The 25,446-nt window shown below is 41.8% G+C and overlaps 1 protein-coding gene across 3 annotated transcripts in view; it reads left to right on the top strand.

Moving 5' to 3' along the window:
* The window catches only part of ST7 (suppression of tumorigenicity 7), a 489,358-nt gene that overhangs the window by 369,349 nt on the left and 94,563 nt on the right, over positions 1 to 25,446 (top strand). For all 3 annotated transcript variants that reach the window (XM_053716687.1, XM_053716686.1, XM_053716688.1), the window contains exon 7: positions 13,060 to 13,214. In XM_053716687.1, the coding sequence (XP_053572662.1) occupies positions 13,060 to 13,214 (155 nt within the window). The remainder of the gene's footprint in view (positions 1 to 13,059; positions 13,215 to 25,446) is intronic.

Raw genomic sequence — 25,446 nt, 5'->3', positions numbered from 1 at the left:
ATGCTGTTTCTTTGGGTATTGATGCACCTTCTGTTTGTTCATTACTGGAGAATATTCATAATGTTTCACCTACTGTGAAAAATTGTTAGGGTTTCTCCCTGACTTTTTGTAAAGGTCTTACCTGGATTGGAGTCTGTAGCAGAGATATGTGCTCACCCTTACAGGTATCACAGCCCAAAGTGATAAGGTAAGAAAACCGCCTGGGCTGTGAATAAATGCACGGGGGCTATGTGCAAAAACCAAGGATCCGAGTATACTGTACAAACAAGGGTAAATCCAAGAGAGTAGTCAAGGTATTGCAGAGATCAAAGGAAGCCAGAGGTGCAGGTAAACGATGAGCAGAGCCGGGGTCACAAGCCAGGGTCAGTCTTGGGGATTCAGGAACAAAGACACCTAAACTAGTAACATGAAACAAAGAACTGACACTGAGCACAGGAAAAGGCAGGGTTATATAGCCAGATAATGAGCTGCTAATTGGTAGGAAGTCCCAGGAAAGTCTGACTAACAGGTTGTAAATGAGCACAGGTGATCCAGAAAAAGCAATATCCAGAGTCCAGCCCCAGTGCTGCAGGCAGGGTAAGGAAAGGTAATGAAAGGCTTTCATACACACACAAATAGAGAGAAGCAGCCGTGGCTTAGAGGCAAGAGAACAAGCCTAGGATAAGAGAGGACCCAGGTTCAAGTCCCTCGCTTGCCCCAAAGGGGCGACCATGCCTGGCTGTCTGCATGGAACGGTGGGAACCGTGACAGTTGCCTCCCCTTAAAATGGCCCCCGAAAGTGAACAGGCTGGGTAGAGACCACTTTGAGTTCGGGGGTGAAGTCAACCTCATCATCGGACATGTCAAGGATGTCATCTGGCAGGATGGCGTCTCTCGCATAGGCATCCAGACCGAAAATTTGGTCATAATCTACATTACTGGGAAACACTGTACCAATAGTGGCCTTGGCAGACTTCTTCCTATTCTTTTTGGTATTGGCTGCTGTCGAAGTACTCACAGCTTGCAATGTTTTCCTGAACATCACAAAATCCTGCTTGCAAACAAGAGTACCATTCGAGGCATAAGTCCAGTCAGGTGGCAGTACTTTGTCAGGACAGAACGTAATGCTGGTGCTTGACGGTACAGAAGTGATGATGGTTTCAGGATTAGGCAAATCATCAGGAAGTTGAGAAGATGCTTCAGGAGCAAGAGGTAAAGGCATAACTGAGGTCTCAGGGACTTCAGGACTAGCAAGAGCAGGTTCCGTAGGTTTACAGGAAATAACAGTTTCAGAGGTTAGTAGACTCTTCTGAACAGCAGAACATGGACAGCCATGACAGCAACCTTGGCACCTCACAGAATTGCATGTAGAACAAAGAGGTTGAACAAAAACAGTGCCCGTTTGGAGAGCTGGAGACCGAGGTGGGCGAATAGGGCAATTGGAGATGAAGTGCCCTTTTTCCCCGCAGTAAAAGCAAAGGCCATGGCTCCTCCTTCTGGCTCTTTCTTGGGGAGCCTGCCTTTTTCCGGATTACCCCTATCTCCATGGGCTCCTCAATGTCCTGGGAAGGAGTATACGATTCATCAGGAGCATCAAGGTTTGCGGGTGAGTACTGGTAAAAAGCATCCCAGTCACAAGGAAGCAGTGATCGGTGGGAACCTGGAACAGTCCTTGGAGCCTTAGTTTGCCTTGTGGTAGTACACTGAGTGGCCATGGCTGTTATGAAAGCCCCCATTTGTCTAGGACAGGACTATTAGCCAGGAGCATCTGGTGTGCCCATTTTTTTATCTGCCCAGAAAGCAGGTTGATGGCTGAGCGAACCATGATGAAGTCAGAGGCTTTAAGGCAAACAACGGCTTACAATCTACCTTAAAGGACAAGAAGGAGGAACGGCTACCATCGAATCTCAGGTAATAGTACAAAAGGTTCACGATACGATGGTTCTTGGTGTACCGTACCTTTAAGAGCACCAAAGTCCCGCTGCAAATCCAGAACAGTCTGAGACAAGTTGGATTCTTGCTGGGTCAGGGTAGTGAGCATCCTGTTCATCTCTGTGGGCTCCATAATGGTCAGTTCTTATGTAAAGGTCTTACCTGGATTAGAGTCTGTAGCAGAGATATATGCTCACACTTACAGGTATCACAGCCCAAAGTGATCAGGTAAGAAAACCATCTGGGCTGTGAATAAATGCACGGGGGCTATGTGCAAAAACCAAGGATTCCCAGTATGCTGTACAAACAAGGGTAAATCCAAGAGAGTAGTCAAGGTATTGCAGAGATCAAAGGAAGCCAGAGGTTCAGGTAAACGATAAGCAGAGCTGGGGTCACCTAAACTAGAAACAGGAATCATGAAGAGGACCGAGGTTCAAGTCCCTCGCTTGCCCCCAAAGGGGCAACCACGCCTGGCTGTCTGCATGGAACGGTGGGAACCGTGACACTTTTATTGTTATTTGCTGCCATATTAGACTTACCTGTCTTCTCCAGTTGCTTGTAGCAGAGTGTGTAACATGGCGCACTCTAGGCTCCCTCTTATGGCAAACTGGAGAACTTTATCAAAGATAGACAGGTTGCAGTCCCGGAATGATGATGTCATCATTCCCTATTTAAGTGCCTCAGTTCAGTCTGCCTTTGCCCTTGTGTTGTCTCCAGACTTGTCTGTGAGTTCCTGTGTTCCTGATTCTGTGTATTATCTGGCTTGTTTAACTGCCCTTCTGGTTCCTGATCCCTGGCTTTTTCCTGCCTCAGCAGATATTTGTGTTCCTGACCCCGGCTCGTCTGACTACTCGCATTGGCTCCTGACCCAGCTCGTCTGACTTCCTGCTCTGGCTTTGACTCCTGGCTTGTCATTTGGCATATGGACTCTTTATTATTTTTTGTTATTTATTATTTTTTTATTTTATTTTATTGAGGTTTAAGTTCAGGCATACAACGACTGTACATTGATCAAACAAGACAAGGAGAATAACTGGTTACTGTACAACTGAAATGTGTTGAGTACTTCACGATAGCTAACATAGAAATGGCATTAATCTTAAAACATTCTATATTGCCTATAAAAGTTCAAAAGAGTGATGCAGTACTCAGTATTTGTAATGGCTGCCAAGCTGCTTATGAGCCTTCTAGAATTTTTTTTTACATTTTTTAATAAAGGTGTGATTAATTTAGCACTTCACGACTCTGCCTTATTCCTGGTTTCCTGACCAAAATTTTATCAAGGATGCAGTGTCTGAATGGTCTAAGCCAGGTAATTCGTTTACTCCTTCTACAAGGTTTAAAAAGTTATATCCTTTAGCTGCTGCTAATATTGATTTGTGGGAAAACAGTTCCCAAGGTGGATGGGGCCATTTCTAACTATTACTACTATTCCTTTGAAATATATTACTTTTCTTAAAGACCCTTTAGATAGAAAATTAGAGGGTTTTTTGCATAGAAGGGCTTTTTTTACAAGCAAGGTATTTGTTCAGGACAGCTATTTCTATTGCTGATGTGGCTGCTGCTTCAACATAATGGTTGTCTAGTTTTTCATAACAGTATTCTGATGACTCTGCTAGTGCAAATCTTTTGGGTTTACTCAAAAGTGCCACTTTTTTTTTTAATTTGTGATGCTGTATTTGATATTATGAAGATTAATGTCTTTGGCAGTCCTTGCCAGTAGAGCTTTATGGCTTAAATCTTAGTCTTCTGATAAGGTGTCTAAATCCAGATTATTATCTCTTTCCTTTCAGAGAAAGTAGTTGTTTGGTTATGATTTAGATTCTATAATATCCACTGTTACTGAAGGTAAAGGGCATTTCTTCCTCAGGACAAAAAGTCTAGAGGGAAATCTAAAACTTCTAATCGTTTTTGTTCTTTCCACCAGGATAAGGATCAAGAGGTTCTGAATATAGTTTCTTAGGGATATCCAATAGGATTCAGAACAAGGCCTCCCAGAGAAGGTTTTTTTTCTATCCAATATTCCAACGAATCCTGTAAAAGCTGAAGCTTTTTTCCACTCTGCCTCAGATCTGGAGCTATTGGAGTGATTGTTCTAGTTCCTTTGCAGGAACACGGATGGGATTTAATTCAAATATCTTCTTTGTTGCTAAGAAAGAAGGTACTTTCAGACCAGTTCTGGATCGGAAAGCTCTGTACAAGTTTATAAGGATTCCATATTTCAAAATGGAAACTAATCAGACTATTCTGCCCTTTGTTCAGCAAGGTCAGTTTATTTCCACAATAGATTTAAAGAATGCTTACCTTTGTGTTCCAATTCACAGAGAACATTTCCAGTTTCTGAGGTTTACCTTCTGGACAAGCATTTTCAGTTTTGTTGCTCTATCATTTGGTCTGCCTTCAGCTCCAATAATTTTCACAAAGGTTCTGGGTGCCCTATTGTCTGTGATTAGGTCTCAGGGTATTGCAGTGTTTCTATACCTGGATGACATCTTGGTTCAAGCTCAGTCTTTGCCTTTAGCAGAATGTCACACCAATCAGCTCTTGTTGTTTCTTCAACACCATGGTTGGAGGATCAATTTTCCAAAAAGGTAACTATTTGGTATTTCAAAGAGATTCCGTCTCAATGAGGTATGTGTGAGGTGGGAGGGTGTTTTTTTTTTAGGCTTTTGGGGTTTGGGAATCTTTGCCTCCTCCTAGTGGTAGAGAAGAGTAGTTCCCATGAGTAATGGATCATGGACTCTCACTGCCATGAAATAAATTAATTTATCAGGTAAGCATAAATTATGTTTTTGCCTTTAGTATCCAAACCTATACTGAAAGTTTCTATACTTAAGTATTGGCTATAGAAAGTTGTGTAAACCTCACCAGCAGAAGAAATTACACTCCCAGTAGAGGTTTGGAGGTTTGAATTGTTCTCTCTAAGTATTGGGCGTTGGTATACAGACAGATATAAGAAATGGATTAGTGTGTACAGAATTGATAAAAAAAAGGAGATCTGATTTCCCACCATCTGAACCCATTTTAATGGGTTCTGGTTTCAAAGAACAAACCATCTATTTTATAAACAAAAACAAATCTAAAGAAGCCATTTGTCTTATATTTTATAACACATTAAGGGAAAAACTATTTTACAGTACTGTCCTTTACAAGGAGCCTAACAGGCAATCTGTAAGATATAAAAGTACGTGAACGTAGAAATCATTAGATCAGCATTTAACCTAACCACTTCCACAAAGGTTCAACATGCTCTTTGTTTCCCCTCAAAGTTTTATTATGAGGTGGATGAAAACTTTTCACAGCTCAATGATCATAATTTAAAGCAAAGAATATTTTTTGCACACGCTCTTCCATGGGATATTATTATAATTTGAGGTCCACTGACAAATTTTAGATTAACAGAATATTTTAAGTGGTGCCAATGTGTCAAGCTCTGATGTCGTAGAATAACATGAATCATTTTAGTACTGAAAGCTGAGATTTCAGTCAAAGAATTGTTTTGTAGTTCTAATTTACACGAAAACCATTTTTTTTAATAAAAATAAATACAAATTTAGGAGTCTGTCAGCTATTAAATGTACTGTAACAGAAAGTGCCTTCCTCCTATGTTTCATTTTGCTGCAGTGGATGAATGTTGGGGAATGGGGTATGTAACCAATTTTTTGTACCAGGAACTAATGCACAAACCATTAGACAAAGTGCTTTTTATGGAAGAAATATGAATAATGAAGGAGGCTTCTGATGTGACTTCCAGTAAAATCTAATATAATGTATAAATGCAATAATACACACATTTATCTCTATTATTTGCAAAAATAAAATGATCTATTTCATTGGTAGATCAGCCATATCCTCCTGTTGACATACATGGGAAACCACAACATAACAAGGGGTTAAGTAAAATGTGATGGCCTTTTTTAGACAAAGGAACAGTCAACTCAATTTTTGTTTTTCCTTTATTACCCATTCCCCAGTTTTGAACAGAAAACATGGTTATATTAATACACTTTCTTTCATGTAATTAACAAGAGTCCATGAGCTAGTGACGTATGGGATATACATTCCTACCAGGAGGGGCAAAGTTTCCCAAACCTTAAAATGCCTATAAATACACCCCTCACCACACCCACAAATCAGTTTTACAAACTTTGCCTCCAAGGGAGGTGGTGAAGTAAGTTTGTGCTAGATTCTACGTTGATATGCGCTCCGCAGCAAGTTGGAGCCCGGTTTTCCTCTCAGCGTGCAGTGAATGTCAGAGGGATGTGAGGAGAGTATTGCCTATTGAATGCAGTGATCTCCTTCTACGGGGTCTATTTCATAAGGTTCTCTGTTATCGGTCGTAGAGATTCATCTCTTACCTCCCTTTTCAGATCGACGATATACTCTTATATTTACCATTTCCTCTACTGATTCTCGTTTCAGTACTGGTTTGGCTTTCTACAAACATGTAGATGAGTGTCCTGGGGTAAGTAAGTCTTATTTTCTGTGACACTCTAAGCTATGGTTGGGCACTTTATTTATAAAGTTCTAAATATATGTATTCAAACATTTATTTGCCTTGACTCAGAATGTTCAACTTTCCTTATTTCCAGACAGTCAGTTTCATATTTGGGATTATGCTTTAAATTATCATATTTTGTCTTACCTCAAAAATTTGACTTTTTTCCCTGTGGGCTGTTAGGCTCGCGGGGGCTGAAAATGCTTCATTTTATTGCGTCATTTTTGGCGCGGATTTTTTTGGCGCAAAAATTCATTTCCGTTTCCGGCGTCATACGTGTCGCCGGAAGTTGCGTCATTTTTTTGACGTTATTTTGCGCCAAAAATGTCGGCGTTCCGGATGTGGCGTCATTTTTGGCGCCAAAAGCATTTAGGCGCCAAATAATGTGGGCGTCTTATTTGGCGCCAAAAAATATGGGCGTCGCTTTTGTCTCCACATTATTTCAGTCTCATTTTCATTTGCTTCTGGTTGCTAGAAGCTTGATGTTTGGCATTTTTTTCCCATTCCTGAAACTGTCTTATAAGGAATTTGATTTATTTTGCTTTATATGTTGTTTTTTCTCTTACATATTGCAAGATGTCTCACGTTGCATCTGAGCCAGAAGATACTACAGGAAAACCACTGCCTGCTGGATCTACCAAAGCTAAGTGTATCTGCTGTAAACTTTTGGTAGCTATTTCTCCAGCTGTTGTTTGTATTAATTGTCATGACAAACTTGTTAAAGCAGATAATATTTCCTTTAGTGATGTACCATTGCCTGTTGCAGTTCCCTCAACATCTAAGGTGCAGAATGTTCCTGATAACATAAGAGATTTTGTTTCTGAATCCATAAAGAAGGCTTTGTCTGTTATTTCTCCTTCTAGTAAACGTAAAAAGTCTTTTAAATCTTCTCTCTCTACAGATGAATTTTTAAATGAACACCATCATTCTGATTCTTTGGACTCTTCTAGTTCAGAGGATTCTGTCTCAGAGATTGATGCTGATAAATCTTCATATTTATTTAAGATGGAATTTATTCGCTCTTTACTTAAAGAAGTACTAATTGCTTTAGAAATAGAGGATTCTAGTCCTCTTGATACTAATTCTATACGTTTGGATAAGGTTTTTAAAGCTCCTGCGGTTATTCCAGAAGTCTTTCCTGTTCCTAATGCTATTTCTGCAGTAATTGCTAAGGAATGGGATAAATTGGGTAATTCATTTACTCCTTCTAAACGTTTTAAGCAATTATATCCTGTTCCGCCTGACAGGTTAGAATTTTGGGACAAAATCCCTAAAGTTGATGGGGCTATTTCTACCCTTGCTAAACGTACTACCATTCCTACGTCAGATGGTACCTCGTTTAAGGATCCTTTAGATAGAAAAATTGAATCTTTTCTAAGAAAAGCTTATCTATGTTCAGGTAATCTTCTTAGACCTGCTATATCATTGGCTGATGTTGCTGCAGCTTCAACTTTTTGGTTGGAAACTCTAGCGCAACAAGTAACAAATCGTGATTCTCATGATATTATTATTCTTCTCCAGCATGCTAATAATTTCATCTGTGATGCCATTTTTGATATTATTAGAGTTGATGTTAGATTTATGTCTCTGGCTATCTTAGCCAGAAGAGCTTTATGGCTTAAGACTTGGAATGCTGATATGGCTTCTAAATCAACTCTACTTTCCATTTCTTTCCAGGGAAACAAATTATTTGGTTCTCAGTTGGATTCTATTATTTCAACTGTTACTGGTGGGAAAGGAACTTTTTTACCACAGGATAAAAAATCTAAAGGTAAAAACAGGGCTAACAATCGTTTTCGTTCCTTTCGTTTCGACAAAGAACAAAAGCCTGATCCTTCGTCCTCAGGAGCAGTTTCAGTTTGGAAACCATCTCCAGTCTGGAATAAATCCAAGCCTGCTAGAAAGGCAAAGCCTGCTTCTAAGTTCACATGAAGGTACGGCCCTCATTCCAGTTCAGCTGGTAGGGGGCAGGTTACGTTTTTTCAAAGAAATTTGGATCAAATCTGTTCACAATCTTTGGATTCAGAACATTGTTTCAGAAGGGTACAGAATTGGTTTCAAGTTGAGACCTCCTGCAAAGAGATTTTTTCTTTCCCATGTCCCAGTAAATCCAGTGAAAGCTCAAGCATTTCTGAATTGTGTTTCAGATCTAGAGTTGGCTGGAGTAATTATGCCAGTTCCAGTTCCGGAACAGGGGATGGGGTTTTATTCAAATCTCTTCATTGTACCAAAGAAGGAGAATTCCTTCAGACCAGTTCTGGATCTAAAATTATTGAATCGTTATGTAAGGATACCAACGTTCAAGATGGTAACTGTAAGGACTATATTGCCTTTTGTTCAGCAAGGGAATTATATGTCCACAATAGATTTACAGGATGCATATCTGCATATTCCGATTCATCCAGATCATTATCAGTTCCTGAGATTCTCTTTTCTAGACAAGCATTACCAATTTGTGGCTCTACCGTTTGGCCTTGCTACAGCTCCAAGAATTTTCACAAAGATTCTCGGTGCCCTTCTGTCTGTAATCAGAGAACAGGGTATTGTGGTATTTCCTTATTTGGACGATATCTTGGTACTTGCTCCGTCTTTACATTTAGCAGAGTCTCATACGAATCGACTTGTGTTGTTTCTTCAAGATCATGGTTGGAGGATCAATTTACCAAAAAGTTCTTTGATTCCTCAAACAAGGGTAACCTTTCTGGGTTTCCAGATAGATTCAGTGTCCATGACTCTGTCTTTAACAGACAAGAGACGTCTAAAATTGATTACAGCTTGTCGAAACCTTCAGTCACAATCATTCCCTTCGGTAGCCTTATGCATGGAAATTCTAGGTCTTATGACTGCTGCATCGGACGCGATCCCCTTTGCTCGTTTTCACATGCGACCTCTTCAGCTCTGTATGCTGAACCAATGGTGCAGGGATTACACGAAGATATCTCAATTAATATCTTTAAAACCGATTGTTCGACACTCTCTAACGTGGTGGACAAATCACCATCGTTTAATTCAGGGGGCTTCTTTTGTTCTTCCGACCTGGACTGTAATTTCAACAGATGCAAGTCTCACAGGTTGGGGAGCTGTGTGGGGATCTCTGACGGCACAAGGAGTTTGGGAATCTCAGGAGGTGAGATTACCGATCAATATTTTGGAACTCCGTGCAATTTTCAGAGCTCTTCAGTTTTGGCCTCTTCTGAAGAGAGAATCGTTCATTTGTTTTCAGACAGACAATGTCACAACTGTGGCATACATCAATCATCAAGGAGGGACTCACAGTCCTCTGGCTATGAAAGAAGTATCTCGAATTTTGGTTTGGGCGGAATCCAGCTCCTGTCTAATCTCTGCGGTTCATATCCCAGGTGTAGACAATTGGGAAGCGGATTATCTCAGTCGCCAAACGTTGCATCCGGGCGAATGGTCTCTTCACCCAGAGGTATTTCTTCAGATTGTTCAATTGTGGGGGCTCCCAGAGATAGATCTGATGGCCTCTCATCTAAACAAGAAACTTCCCAGGTATCTGTCCAGATCCCGGGATCCTCAGTCGGAGGCAGTGGATGCATTATCACTTCCTTGGAAGTATCATCCTGCCTATATCTTTCCGCCTCTAGTTCTTCTTCCAAGAGTAATCTCCAAGATTCTGAGGGAATGCTCGTTTGTTCTGCTAATAGCTCCGGCATGGCCTCACAGGTTTTGGTATGCGGATCTTGTCCGGATGGCATCTTGCCAGCCATGGACTCTTCCGTTAAGACCAGACCTTCTGTCACAAGGTCCTTTTTTCCATCCGGATCTGAAATCCTTAAATTTAAAGGTATGGAGATTGAACGCTTGATTCTTGGTCATAGAGGTTTCTCTGACTCCGTGATTAATACTATGTTACAGGCTCGTAAATCTGTATCTCGAGAGATATATTATAGAGTCTGGAAGACTTATATTTCATGGTGTCTTTCTCATCATTTTTCTTGGCATTCTTTTAGAATACCGAGAATTTTACAATTTCTTCAGGATGGTTTGGATAAGGGTTTGTCCGCAAGTTCTTTGAAAGGACAAATCTCTGCTCTTTCTGTTCTTTTTCACAGAAAGATTGCTATTCTTCCTGATATTCATTGTTTTGTACAAGCTTTGGTTCGTATAAAACCTGTCATTAAGTCGATTTCTCCTCCTTGGAGTTTGAATTTGGTTCTGGGAGCTCTTCAAGCTCCTCCGTTTGAACCTATGCATTCATTGGACATTAAATTACTTTCTTGGAAAGTTTTGTTCCTTTTGGCCATCTCTTCTGCTAGAAGAGTTTCTGAATTATCTGCTCTTTCGTGTGAGTCTCCTTTTCTGATTTTTCATCAGGATAAGGCGGTGTTGCGAACTTCTTTTGAATTTTTACCTAAAGTTGTGAATTCCAACAACATTAGTAGAGAAATTGTGGTTCCTTCATTATGTCCTAATCCTAAGAATTCTAAGGAGAAATCATTGCATTCTTTGGATGTTGTTAGAGCTTTGAAATATTATGTTGAAGCTACGAAATCTTTCCGTAAGACTTCTAGTCTATTTGTTATCTTTTCTGGTTCTAGGAAAGGCCAGAAAGCTTCTGCCATTTCTTTGGCATCTTGGTTGAAATCTTTAATTCATCTTGCCTATGTTGAGTCGGGTAAAACTCCGCCTCAAAGAATTACAGCTCATTCTACTAGGTCAGTATCTACTTCCTGGGCGTTTAGGAATGAAGCTTCGGTTGACCAGATCTGCAAAGCAGCAACTTGGTCTTCTTTGCATACTTTTACTAAATTCTACCATTTTGATGTATTTTCTTCTTCTGAAGCAGTTTTTGGTAGAAAAGTTCTTCAGGCAGCGGTTTCAGTTTGAATCTTCTGCTTATGTTTTTTGTTAAACTTTATTTTGGGTGTGGATTATTTTCAGCAGGAATTGGCTGTCTTTATTTTATCCCTCCCTCTCTAGTGACTCTTGTGTGGAAAGATCCACATCTTGGGTAGTCATTATCCCATACGTCACTAGCTCATGGACTCTTGTTAATTACATGAAAGAAAACATAATTTATGTAAGAACTTACCTGATAAATTCATTTCTTTCATATTAACAAGAGTCCATGAGGCCCACCCTTTTTTGTGGTGGTTATGATTTTTTTGTATAAAGCACAATTATTCCAATTCCTTATTTTATATGCTTCGCACTTTTTCTTATCACCCCACTTCTTGGCTATTCGTTAAACTGATTTGTGGGTGTGGTGAGGGGTGTATTTATAGGCATTTTAAGGTTTGGGAAACTTTGCCCCTCCTGGTAGGAATGTATATCCCATACGTCACTAGCTCATGGACTCTTGTTAATATGAAAGAAATGAATTTATCAGGTAAGTTCTTACATAAATTATGTTTTTTACCTCTGTGATTACAGGTATACCCCGCTCAAGCAGAGGGTTAGGGACCGGAGCCCCGATGTAAAGTGAAAACCGCCTTAAAGTGAAACAAGGCAGTTTTAGCTTTCTTTTCACTTGCCAGTGTGTTTAAAAACTTGAAAACATGTTTGAACTAACATATATTAGGGGTGCAATAGTGCTACATTTAGTTAAACACTAGCACAGCACAGTATTCAATAAATACTGTACCTGTAAAATAGTGACAATTACTGTAGTAAAATTTGCCAGACTATAGCACTGAGGCACAGATTGCACTGTATTGCTGTAAACAGAGTGAACTGCGCATAACAAAATGGTGCCAGTCACTTTTCTCGCAATCTCACAAAGATTACAGCACTGTTTCAAAATCTTCAGACTTCAGCTCCACAAAGTGCTGTATTAGCAAAGCGCTGTATTAGCGAAGCGCCTTAAAGTGAGGTATACCTGTACTTTGTTTCTAAGCATCTTCTGTTGGCCCCCTGATCACAGGACTTTATCTATTGACTTGCAATTAGTGCTGTGTTGTTAGACTCCACGGGCGTCAGCACAATGTTATCTATAGGTTCACATGAACTAGCTTCCCCTGATGTGAAAAACAAATACAAAAGCATGTGATCATGGGGCTGTCTTTAGGGACTTAGGAAACAGACAGAAATTTAGTGGTTTAAATGTTATAAAGTATTTTAATATAACATGGTTAGTTGTGCAAAGCTGGGGAATGGGTAGTAAAGGTGTTATCTAACTTTTTAAATAATACCAATTTTTGTGTTGACTGTCCCTTTAAGTTTAATTATTGTTGCATTTTGCAGAGTGGTGTGTAAGAAACAAACAAAGCCTAAAGCAGCCTTTATTTACCACCAGTTTGTAGGAGTTGATGCACAGTACTGCTCTACAGCCCCAACATACTACCAGCTTTATGTCCCTTTAAAGAGTTTCTCTAAATACTGGTAATTGTAAATTTATAAACCTCAGCAAACATGTCTGCCTTTTATAAGAATCCTATAACATAGCGCAAATTAAAAGTGAAGTGCATGGTAAATAATAATCTGTGTAGCACAAATTTTTCTTTTTTCAAGAACTTTATTAAAACCTGACAACATAAACTCAGTAAACACAAGTCATTTTTGTTTTTAATTATCACAACACTCTGTTCTGTATTTATTTTACTAAAGTCTGATAACCACTGATTTATGTCAGTTAGTTTTATGCAAATATCTGATTAATGTTTCATTTTATCCCATCTGATTTCTAGATGTGCCACTGCTTTTATTCTTTTGGCTGAAGAAGAAGCAACAACTATTGTTGAAGCAGAAAAGCTTTTTAAACAGGCTCTCAAAGCCGGGGAAGGGTGTTACAGACGCAGCCAGCAGCTGCAGCACCATGGGACGCAATATGAAGCTCAGCACAGTAAGAGTTCTCCATGTTGTCTGCTGTTCATTGTAACAATGCTTAATAATAGGCTACAGGATAACCTGTTGCATATACAGTATCTCACAAAAGTGAGTACACCCCTCACCTTTTTGTAAATATTTTATTGTATCTTTTCATCTGACAAAACTGAAGAAATTACACTTTGCTACAATGTAAAGTAGTGAGTGTAGAGCCTGTATAACAGTGTACATTTGCTGCCCCCTCAAAATAACTCAACACACAGCCATTAATGTCTAAACCGTTGGCAACAAAATTGAGTACACCCCTAAGTGGAAATGTCCAAATTGGGCCCGATTAGCCATTTTCCCTCCCCGGTGTCATGTGACTCGTTAGTGTTACAAGGTCTCAGGTGTGAATGGGGAGCAGGTGTGTTAAATTTAGTGTTATCGCTCTCACACTCTCTCTCATACTGGTCACTGGAAGTTTAACATGGCACCTCATGGCAAAGAACTCTCTGAGGATCTGAAAAGAAGAATTGTTGCTCTACATAAAGATGGCCTAGGCTATAAGAAGATTGCCAAGACCCTGAAACTGAGCTGCAGCACAGTGGGCAAGACCATACAATGGTTTCACAGGACAGGTTCCACTTAGAACAGGCCTTGCCATGGTCGACCAAAGAAGTTGAGTGCACGTGCTCAGCGTCATATCCAGAGGTTATCTTTGGGAAATAGACGTATGAGTGCTGCCTACATTGCTGCAGAGGTTGAAGGGGTGGGGGCTCAGCCTGACAGTGCTCAAACCATATGCCGCACACTGCATGGCTGTTGTCCCAGAAGGAAGCCTCTTCTAAAGGTGATGCACAAGAAAGCCCGCAAACAGTTTGCTGAAGACAAGCAGACTAAGGACATGGATTACTGGAACCATGTCCTGTGGTCCAATGAGACCAAGATAAACTTATTTTATTCAGATGGTGTCAAGCGTGTGTGGCGGCAACCAGGTGAGGAGTACAAAGACAAGTGTGTCTTGCCTACAGTCAAGTCATGGTCTGGGCCTGCATGAGTGCTGCCGGCACTAAGGAGCTACAGTTCATTGAGGGAACCATGAATGCCAACATGTACTGTGACATACTGAAGCAGAGCATGATCCCCTACCTTCAGAGACTGGGCCGCAGGGCAGTATTCCAACATGATAACGACCCCAAACACACCTTCAAGACGACCACTGCCTTGCTAAAGAAGCTGAGGGTAAAGGTGATGGACCGGCCAAGCATTTCTCCAGACCTAAACCCTATTGAGCATCTGTGGGGTATCCTTAAATGGAAGTTGGGGGAGTGCAAGATCTCTAATATCCACCAGCTCTGTGATGTCGTCATGGAGGAGTGGAAGAGGACTCCAGTGACAACCTGTGAAGCTCTGGTGAACTCCATGCCCCAGAGGGTTAAGGCAGTGCTGGAAAATAATGGTGGCCACACAAAATATTCACACTTTTGGCCCAATTTGGACATTTCCATTTAGGGGTGTACTCCCTTTTGTTGCCAACAGTTTAGACATTAATGGCTGTGTGTTGAGTTATTTTGAGGGCACAGCAAATTTACACTGTTATACAGGCTGTACATTCACTACTTAACATTGTAGCAAAGTGTCATTTCTTCAGTGTTGTCACATGAAAAGATATATTAAAATATTCACAAAAATGTGAGGGGTGTACTCACTTTTGTTAGATACTGTAAATACATTGTGATTGCCTTCCTTAGAGAGAGGGATATGTAAATAGTGTGTTGTGGCAAATCTCTGTCAATAGTGAACTGTGGTCAAAGGCATAGAAGAGACACTCTGTCCTAGATTTTGCTTTGTGAGATAAGGGCTGGATCATCTGTTAGTCACCATAATTAGGATAAATATATATATATATATATATATATATATATATATATATATATATATATATATATAAAAACATCAAGCAGGGGATCTGCACACACAATAAACTTCCAACTTCCGGGGTGTTCTGGGTAGGAAAAGTAAACAAATGAAATAAACAGGCCTCACACTCTCCTCTGTGAAAACACAAACTTCTTTAACTGAACTGTGACGTTTCGGTGTAGTTAGCCCCTTCCTCAGACAGATAACAAATATAGTGCAACTTACTCCCCTTAAATACCCTCCACAATGTACTGTGAATGCTAAACGCCTGCAGCTTCTCATCTGCGTAACTGAGCATGCTCAGAGATAACTACGGTGGCTGCATTGGGACAAACAACTAAAAGCAAAGTTAAAAATGGAAAATGCCCGAAATTACAATGTAACAATGTTCATATAAACAAAAATGGAACCTAAGTAGCCTTAATATATGTGATAAATAACTCGTCTTCACAATATGTAACAAAACTAGCAAAAACAAAAATTGGCTACAAATAAATATTACATCTTAACTAATGAGGGGAATAAGTAAGATGTTACTTACAAAAAAACAGGCAAGTAATGAATATCAAGTGTAATTATGAAATCCATACCCTGTTACAGGACATAATTAATTTGACCAGGGAGACAAATGAAACCTACCTACCGCAAAAATTGCTTTAACTAGGTGGGAATATGTCAAAAAGACATAAAAAGTATGAATACAATCTTATTCATCCCTGTATAATCTAATGACTGACAGACTCAATCTATGGCTAGCTGTACTACACAATATACTATTATGTGCAAACAGGATCATTACAAGAAACATTGCATATCAAAATGGGTATTAAGGCCCCTAGGTATTAAAGTATCCAAGGTGTAAATCCACCTGGTCTCTTTTTGCAACAACAATTTTGCCCTATTACCTCCTCTCAGTAAGGGAGGGACGTGATCAATGATCACTTATTGCAAATCAGCCACAGTATGTTTGGCAGACAAAAAGTGTCTAGCCACTGGCTGATCACTTTCACCAGTGGCTAGGGCAGCACATATGGATGCCCTGTGATTGGCCATACGGATGCGTAGATCATCATTCGTTTTGCCAACGTAATATCTGCCACAGCAACAGTGCAGCATGTACACTATAAACTTGGTAGTTCATGTGACTCTGTGCATAATGGCATAGCGTTTGTTGTGCCATGGGTGGACAAAATGGGTGGTTTGTACCAACCCATTACAGGTAGTGCAACCCATACACTTAAAACAACCATGTTTAGGCTTCCCTAACCAAGTCTTGTTGGTATAACTTTGGACTTTGTCAGGACTCATCAAGTAGTCCCTCAAAGATCTTGAACGTTTATAACCAACCCTCGGATGGATGGTATTCTTAAAGGGTAAGCGTTCATCTGTGTTGATGATGTGCCAATTCTCCTATAGAATACTGGGTGTTTGCCACTTGTCAGGAGAATATGTGGTCATGAACGTCATCCTTGAAGCCACGTCAGGTGTGTCTTCACTGGTTCTCTTTATCAATGCTTCAGCTTGTGTCAATGTGGACATAGTAGATTTGATATCCTGAATGGTTTTACGTTTATATCCCCTTTGGATAAACTTGTTCTCCATTTCCTGGAGTTGTTACAACTTTTTACTTTCAGTACAGTTGTTCTGTACCACGCTTTCTCATCAGTAGGGGCGGTCCTGCGTAGTCATCCTTGTGATCGGGTGGGGCTTCTTCACTACCGATCTGATCTGCGACAGAGGAGACAATGCGGTTTCTGAGTCCGGTTCATAGGAGGTGCCCCGGTCATAGGTGGTTATAAAAGTGCCTGTTCTAGTTTTTTTTCTAAAAGCTATGGAGGATTCTGACACGTTAGAGGGTACTCCCTCTTTATCTAAGTCTTATACCTGTGTTTATTGTGAGGTTTTGGTAGACCAGCCTGCGCAACTGTGTTCCACATGCCTTGAGAAGGCTACGACTTCCAAACATAAGAGGATGTCTAGCACTACTGAGCCGTCCACCTCTGAGGGGTCTCCGTCCCGTGAGGTGCGTTCCCCATTGGTGCCCCCTATACCACATGCAGCACCCCAGGGTCCGACTGTTACCCCTTCGGGGGAAATTGCTTGACTGCCGGACTTTGCGGACCAGCTTGAAACAGCAGTTGCTAAGGTGATCCATGCTTTGCCTCGTTCTGCTAAGCGCAAGCTTAGAGCTTTTCATAGCGGCCCAACCCAGGAGTTGTGTCCGTCGGACGCCCCAGTAGGGGGGTACGATGACGAGGCCCAACCCGACACATCGGAAGGGACCCTTTCGGGGTCGGAGTCCGTGTCATCTAAACCTCCGGCAGTGGAGGAACCCGATTTTTGGTTCAAAATGGAGAACTTGCGTTTTTTGTTAAAGCAAATGCTGGCTACCTTAGAGCTTCCGGAACCCAAACTACCAGAAAGACCCCTAATTCCTAAGTTGGATAAGATTTACGAGGACAGGGTGGTTCCCCAGACCTTCCCAGTTCCTGTCAAGATGGCGAACATTATTAAGAATGAGTGGGAGCGATTAGGTTCTTCCTTTTCCCCTTCTCAATTTAAAAAGCTTTTCCCCGTCCCGGAGGCCCAGTTAGAGTTGTGGGGGACCATTCCCAAGGTGGATGGGGCCATCTCCACGCTCGCTAAGCACACGATGATTCCTTTAGAGGATAGTTCTTTGTTCAATGAGCCTTTGGATAAGAAGTTGGAAAACATGTTGCAAAAGATGTTTCAACACACAGAGTTTGTTTTTCAACCGGCAGCAGTGGTAGCCGCGGTTGCTGGAGCTGGGTCATATTGGTGCGATGCATTATTTGAGGGTGAACCCTCTTTCGAAGAGGTGCAGGAAAAGATTAAGGCCCTAAAGGAGGCCAATTCTTTCATTCGTGATGCTAATATGCAGATTATCCACCTGAATGCCAAGGTGTCATGTTTTTTGGTTCTAGCACGCAGAGCTCTGTGGCTAAAATCTTGGTCGGCAGACATGACTTCTAAAACGAGGCTGTTGTCTTTGCCTTTCAAGGGCAAGATCCTGTATCCACGATTACAGGAGGCAAGGGTGCCTTCCTTCCCCAGGATAAGAAGGCGAAGCCTAAGAGCGCTAATTTTCATCCCTTTCGTGGGGATAAGGCGCAATATGCTCAGCCCACCGTGAAAGCGCACCAACCCAAGGGTGCCTGGAAGCCTGCCCAAAATTGGAACAAGTCTAAGCAGCACAAGAAGCCCGCCGAGACTAAGTCTGCATGAAGGGACGGCCCCCGACTGGTCTGCGGACCGAGTGTGGGGCTGATTGTCTCTGTTCTTAGACACCTGGTTGCAGGATGTTCAGGACCCGTGGGTTCTGAAGGTGGTCGACCAGGGCTACAGGATAGGGTTCAAGTCCTCTCCACCCAGGTGCAGATTCCTTCTGTGAAACTTTGTCTTCAAGGCCGGAAAAAAGAGAGGCCTTTCTGGGTTGTGTGCAGGATTTCTCCACTCTAGGGGTTATCGTACCAGTACCCCAGGCAGAACAGGGTCTAGGGTATTACTCCAATTTGTTTGTGGTCCCAAAGAAGGAGGAAACGTTTCGCCCGATTCTGGACCTCAAATGTTTAAACAAGTTTCTGTCCGTTCCATCTTTCAAAATGGAAAAAATCAGATCCATCCTTCCCCTAGTCCTAGAGGGGAAGCTAATGACCTCTATAGACTTGAAGGATGCCTACCTTCATGTTCCGATTCACAGGGACCATTTCAGGTTCCTCAGATTTGCCTTTCTAAATCAGCATTTCCAGTCTGTGGCTCTTCCTTTCAGTCTGGCGACGGCCCCGAGAGTCTTTACCAAGGTCCTGGGGGCCCTTCTAGCAGTGGCCAGATTCCAGGGCATCGCGGTGGCGCCCTATCTGGACAATATTCTGGTTCAGGTTCCATCATACCATCTTGCAGAGGTCCACACCAGGGTCCTGCTGCAGTTACTTCAATCTCACGGTTGGAGGATGAATTTCGAGAAGAGTTCTCTGGTTCCCAGTACCAGAGTGTAGTTCTTGGGCATGATCATAGACTCGGTGTCCATGAAGATCTTTCTCACGGACAAGCGATACGCAAAGATGGCATCCACCTGTCTTGCCCTTCAGTCTACAGCAAGATCGTCCGTAGCTTAGTGCATGGTTGAGCTCATGGTTTCCAGCATGGACATCATTCCATTCGCCAGGTTTCATCTCAGACCTCTTCAATAGTGCATGTTGAGACATTGGAACGGCGATCATTCCGATCTGTCGCAGCCGATACACATGGATGCGCAGACTCGGATTTTCCTCTCCTGGTGGATCCGCCTGGATCATCTGTCCATGGGGACATCCTTCCTGAGACCGTCCTGGGAGATTGTTACCACGGATGCGAGTCTGGCGGGATGGGGAGCTGTTTGGGGTGCCAAGATGGCACAGGGGAAGTGGTCTCGTTTAGAGTCCCTTCTTCCAATAAATATTCTGGAGCTTCAAGCGATCTACAACGTTTTGGAGGCGTGGCCTCGTCTGAGAGACTTCAGCTTTATCAGGTTCCAGACGGACAATATCACCTCGGTGGCTTACATCAACCACCAGGGAGGAACGAGGAGCGCTCTGGCAATGAGGGAGGTGTCTTGGATACTGGAGTGGGCAGAGACCCACAACTGTTTGCTCTCTGTGATCCACATCCTGGGTGTGGACAACTGGAAGGCGGATTTTCTCAGCAGGCAGACTTTTCACCCGGGAGAATGGTCTCTTTATCCTGAGGTGTTTGCGGAGATCTGTCTCAGATGGGGACGCCGGAGATCGATCTCATGGCGTCCAGATTGAACTGCAAGCTCCCCCGATACGGATCGAGGGACCCCCAGGCAGAGCTAATAGACACATCGGCGATGCCTTGGGGGGTTCGGTCTAGTATACATAATCCCTCCGTTACCGCTTCTTCCTCGTGAAGTGGCGCGTATAAAGCAGGAGAGAGCATCCTTCATTCTGATTGCTCCTTCGTGGGCAAGGAGGACTTGGTTTGCGGATCTGGTGGGGATGTCATCCTCTCTGCTGTGGAGGTTACCCTGTCGCAGGGATCTGCTGGAACAGGGTCCTTTTCAACTTCAAAATCTCTATTCTCTGAGGCTGACTGCATGGAGTTTGAACGCTTAGTCTTGGCAAAAAGGGGTTTTGCGGAAAATGTGACACTCTGGTTCAGACAAGAAAGCCGGTCACTCGTCGCATCTATCATAAGGTATAGAGGACTTACTTGTCTTGGTGTGAGACTCATGGCTACCCTTGGCACAGGGTGAGGGTATCCAGGATTTTGTCATTTCAAGAAGGATTGGAGAAGGGTCTCGCCACTAGTTTCCTAAAGGGGCAAATTTTGGCTTTATCTGTTCTGTTGCACATGAGACTTGCTGATCTCCCTGACATACAATCCTTTGTTCAGGCTCTATCTCGAATCAGGCCTGTCTTTAAGCAGTCTGCTCCTACTTGGAGCTTAAACTTGGTACTTAAGGTCTTGCAGAAGGTTCCGTTTGAACCTATGCATTCTCTTGACATAAAAATTCTATCATGGAAGGTTCTCTTTCTGTTGACCATTGCATCGGCACGCAGAGTTTCTGAGCTGGCGGCTTTGCAATATGAGCCCCCTTAGCTGGTGTTTCGAGCGGATAAGGCTGTTCTTCATACTGGTGTGGGGTTTCTCCCCAAGGTGGTCTCTAACCGCAACATCAATTAGGAGATAGTCGTTCCTTATTTATGTCCTAATCCTTCTCCTAAGGAGAGGTCAATTCATAATCTGGATGTTGTTCGTGCCTTGAAATTTTATCTTCAGGCCGCAAAGGATTTCAGACAATCTAACTCTCTTTTTGTTGTGTATTCAGGGAAGCGCAGGGGTCAGAGGGCTTCTGCTACTTCCTTGTCTTTTTGACAGAGGAGCCTAATCTGCTTGGCCTTTGAGACGCGAGTCATAAGCCTCCTCAGAGGATTACGGCTCATTCCAAAAGAGTGGTAGCTTTATCTTGGGCCTTCAAGAATGAGGCTTCTATGGAGCAGATTTGCAAGGCGGCTACCTGGTCCTCCTTGCATACCTTCACTAAGTTTTACAAATTTGACGTTTTTGCTTCTGCGGAAGCGGTTTTTGGGAGAAAGGTTCTACAGGCTGTGGTGCCCTCAGATTAAGGGTCCGCCTTTTACCCTCCCGGTTTCATTCAGTGTTATTACTAGTAATGAATGAAGCCGTGGACTCTTCTCCCCTTTAGATGGAAAACATAAATTATGCTTACCTGCTAATTTTATTTCCATCAAGGGGAGGAGAGTCCACGGCCCCCACCCGTATCTCTGATGGGCGGACCTAAATTTTATATTCGAAAAAGAAGAGCGGCAGGTACAACTCCAGACCCGTATTTAAAGTAAAATCAATAGACTTTATTAAACCATCTTTAAAACATCCAGACAGACATGGCAGGAGGAGGACAGACAGTCTGACGCGTTTCACTTCCCCCTACAGGCGCTGTCTGAGGTACAATTTCTGGGTCAGCTAGCTGCACGCCAGGGCTGCGGTTACTTCCTCTTCTAAATTTTATATTCTCTTCTTGCACCATTTATACCATAATGTTTCTCCTACTGTTCCTTGTTCCCTCAGCAGAATGACTGGGGGATGAGGGGAGATATTTAAGCCTTTGGCAGGGGTGTCTTTGCCTCCTCCTGGTGGCCAGGTTCTTAATTCCCACTAGTAATGAATGAAGCCATGGATTCTCCTCCCCTCCATGGAAATAAAATGATCAGGTAAGCATAATTTATGTTTTTGCACCAGGGCCCTCTATTGAGTAGATCTGTTACAGATAGATGCTATCAATCAGGCACTTGTGGTTCCTTCTTTTTGTCCAGGTCCTAAGAATTCTAATTAGTGTATTCTCCACAATGTGGATGTTGTAAGTGCTCTCTAATAATATGTGGAAGCCAGAAAATATTTCAAACTTTCTTCTCTTTTTGTTCATTTTTCTGAGCCTTGCAAAGGTCAGAAAGCTATGGCTGTTATTTTAGCAGCTTGCAAGATTCATTTGGTCATGGGGAAAACTCCTCCTGAGCTCATTACTGATCAATCCACTATAGCAGTTGCTACTTCTTAGGCTTTTCATAATATGGCGTCTATTTATCAGATTTGCTATGTGGTCTTCTTAACACACTTTTTCACACGTTTTATCACTTTGTGTATGCTTAACTTGAGGCTGCCTTCAGGCCGAAGTGATTGAATAGTAACGTCCTGCCTTCGCTGTTTCCACGGCTTAGGTATTGATTCACACATGTGATGACTAGTGGACTCCATCTGATGAAAGAAAATAACATTTATGTTTACCTGATAAATTCGTATCTTTCATGATGGTGAGAGTCCACAAGCCCTGCCCTTTCTTTTTGTTCAGGTGACAGCAGTACTTGTTTTTACACTTCTTTAACTTTACTGCTTTTCTTTTTTTCCTCATCTACTTGGCTATATGTTTGACTGAGGCTGATGGGAAGTGGGAGGGTTTATAAGCTCTGGTTTGTTGGGATGTCTTTTGCCTCTTTTAAGTGGTCAGGAGGGTAATATTCCCACACTTGATGGTGGACTCTCACCATCCAGAATTAAGTTAATTTATCAAGAAAGCATACATTTAGTTTTTTGTCTTTTGTATGACTTCATTTCTTCCTTCATTATCTCTATTCTGGGTGCAAGGTTGGTTAAAAAAAGATTTTGGCTAAGAAGACTATTTATTATTATTTTATTATTATCAGGTATTTGTACAGCGCCAACAGGTTCCCCAGCGCTATGAACATAGGTGGTATATAAAAACGATTACAGGGATCAAATGGGGGAGAGGGTCCTGCCGAGAGTTCCACTGTTGTAGTCGGCTCTTATGAAGGTGAACTACAAATAGCTGAGCTCATATGCTTACATGCTTTTGGGGTTTTAGGGGATAGCAGTGGAGATAGGAAGGTTAGTGTAGGTTGTTAGCATCCCTTAATAGTAGAGTCTTCAGGGAGCACTTGAAGCTTTTAAAACTAGGGGATATTCTTGTGGAGCGAGGCAGAGAGTTCCATAAGATGGGAGCCATTTTTGCGAAATCTTGTAGACGGGAATGTGAGGAGGTAACAAGAGGGGAGGAGAGTAGGAGATCATGAGCAGAGTGAAGGGGACGGGAGGGAGAGTAATCTGGAGACAAGATCTGAGATGTAGGGGGGAGCAGTGCAATTGAGGTATAATTAGTTGTGGTAGGTGGCGCAAACCAAGTTGCTATTCCCAATGTGTCTTACTGTAAATATGTGTGATAATATGTGGGCTCAATATATGTTAATGTTTTGATAAGTACTATTTTATATTCTCTTATGGAAAAAATTGGATGTCGAAACTTTTTTTAAAAATATATATTATACTTTATTTGATTCTGGTAAATTTACCCAATAATAGTGATGCTAAAAGTACAATTAAACAAATATTATTACAAATTCCTTCAAAGTTTAAAAAATGACACCGGTGTCTCTATGTATCTATGTATAAAATGTACGTAATATATAAAAATATATGAATATATAAAAATTAAAATAAAATAATATCGTTGAAATCTTGCAATTTATACAGTTATAGGTTTATCACAAGTTGTAATTTCTAACAAAATGTTTGTAAATACAATTTAATAGTGGATAAGACAATAGTTGCTGTATAGTTCATATAGGATACTTTGTTTCAAGTTCAGCTGTGCAATTGAGATCTTATCTTAGGTAAATATATATCAAATGTAGAGGTATGTTGGTGCGATTTTTATCACACTGTGATACAAGTATACAAATTAGTACCTTAAAGTGTATCTGTTTGATATCACTTTTGTGAGATGATTGCGGTTAAATAAACGCCGCTATGCCAATAATTTGCTGATGGCAGTTCTATATGGGCTGCTGGCGGTTAAATAAATGCCGCTTTGGTTTCCTCTTGTTAGGTGGGCTTATCTGTTTGCTGCGAGGAAATTCACTTTTATATAAATGCTTGTGTAGTTGCCGTGGCCGCTTTGTTATCTTGTCCTTTGTCGGTCAGTGACCGATCTCGCTCTTAAGGATTTCTTGGTGGGATCTTCGTTGCGGTTAGGTGCTAACCGTTTGCTGATGTTTTTTAAGTATCTCCGGTTTTTCTATTCTGTGGTTTGTCTGTCGGTCAGTGACCGATCACGATGGTATGGTTGTTGGATGACCTCCTGATGTGGAATATTTGCGTGCCTCTCCGGTCCGTTGTTCCCAGGTTTCTTTGATGTCGGTCAGTGACCGATCTGGGTACTGAAATGTGGTTGTGGGATAAGTAGAAAGTTTGTGGGATAAGTAGAAAGTTTGTAGGATAAGTAGAAAAAGGAATTCTAGTTATCAATGTGATCTTTGCGGTTAAATATATGCCGCTAAGTAGGAACTTGAATATTTCACCAGGGTATAGCTGGTATTCTCTTTGTCTTCTCAAATCCTTTGCAGGTGTGCTCTGGTATCAACGCGTTTCGGCTGGACAGCCTTTTTCAAGATCTTGAAAAAGGCTGTCCAGCCGAAACGCGTTGATACCAGAGCACACCATAGCTGGTATTCTCTTTGTCTTCTCAAATCAAGGCTGTCCAGCCGAAACGCGTTGATACCAGAGCACACCTGCAAAGGATTTGAGAAGACAAAGAGAATACCAGCTATACCCTGGTGAAATATTCAAGTTTCTACTTAGCGGCATATATTTAACCGCAAAGATCACATTGATAACTAGAATTCCTTTTTCTACTTATCCCACAAACTTTCTACTTATCCCACAAACTTTCTACTTATCCCACAACCACATTTCAGTACCCAGATCGGTCACTGACCGACATCAAAGAAACCTGGGAACAACGGACCGGAGAGGCACGCAAATATTCCACATCAGGAGGTCATCCAACAACCATACCATCGTGATCGGTCACTGACCGACAGACAAACCACAGAATAGAAAAACCGGAGATACTTAAAAAACATCAGCAAACGGTTAGCACCTAACCGCAACGAAGATCCCACCAAGAAATCCTTAAGAGCGCGATCGCTCACTGACCGACAAAGGACAAGATAACAAAGCGGCCACGGCAACTACACAAGCATTTATATAAAAGTGAATTTCCTCGCAGCAAACAGATAAGCCCACCTAACAAGAGGAAACCAAAGCGGCATTTATTTAACCGCCAGCAGCCCATATAGAACTGCCATCAGCAAATTATTGGCATAGCGGCGTTTATTTAACCGCAATCATCTCACAAAAGTGATATCAAACAGATACACTTTAAGGTACTAATTTGTATACTTGTATCACAGTGTGATAAAAATCGCACCAACATACCTCTACATTTGATA

This window comes from Bombina bombina, chromosome 6 (assembly GCF_027579735.1).
Source record: "Bombina bombina isolate aBomBom1 chromosome 6, aBomBom1.pri, whole genome shotgun sequence".
NCBI classification, from domain to species: domain Eukaryota; kingdom Metazoa; phylum Chordata; class Amphibia; order Anura; family Bombinatoridae; genus Bombina; species Bombina bombina.
Note: the sequence above shows the minus strand (reverse complement) of the source record. Positions and strands in the feature narration are given on the sequence as shown.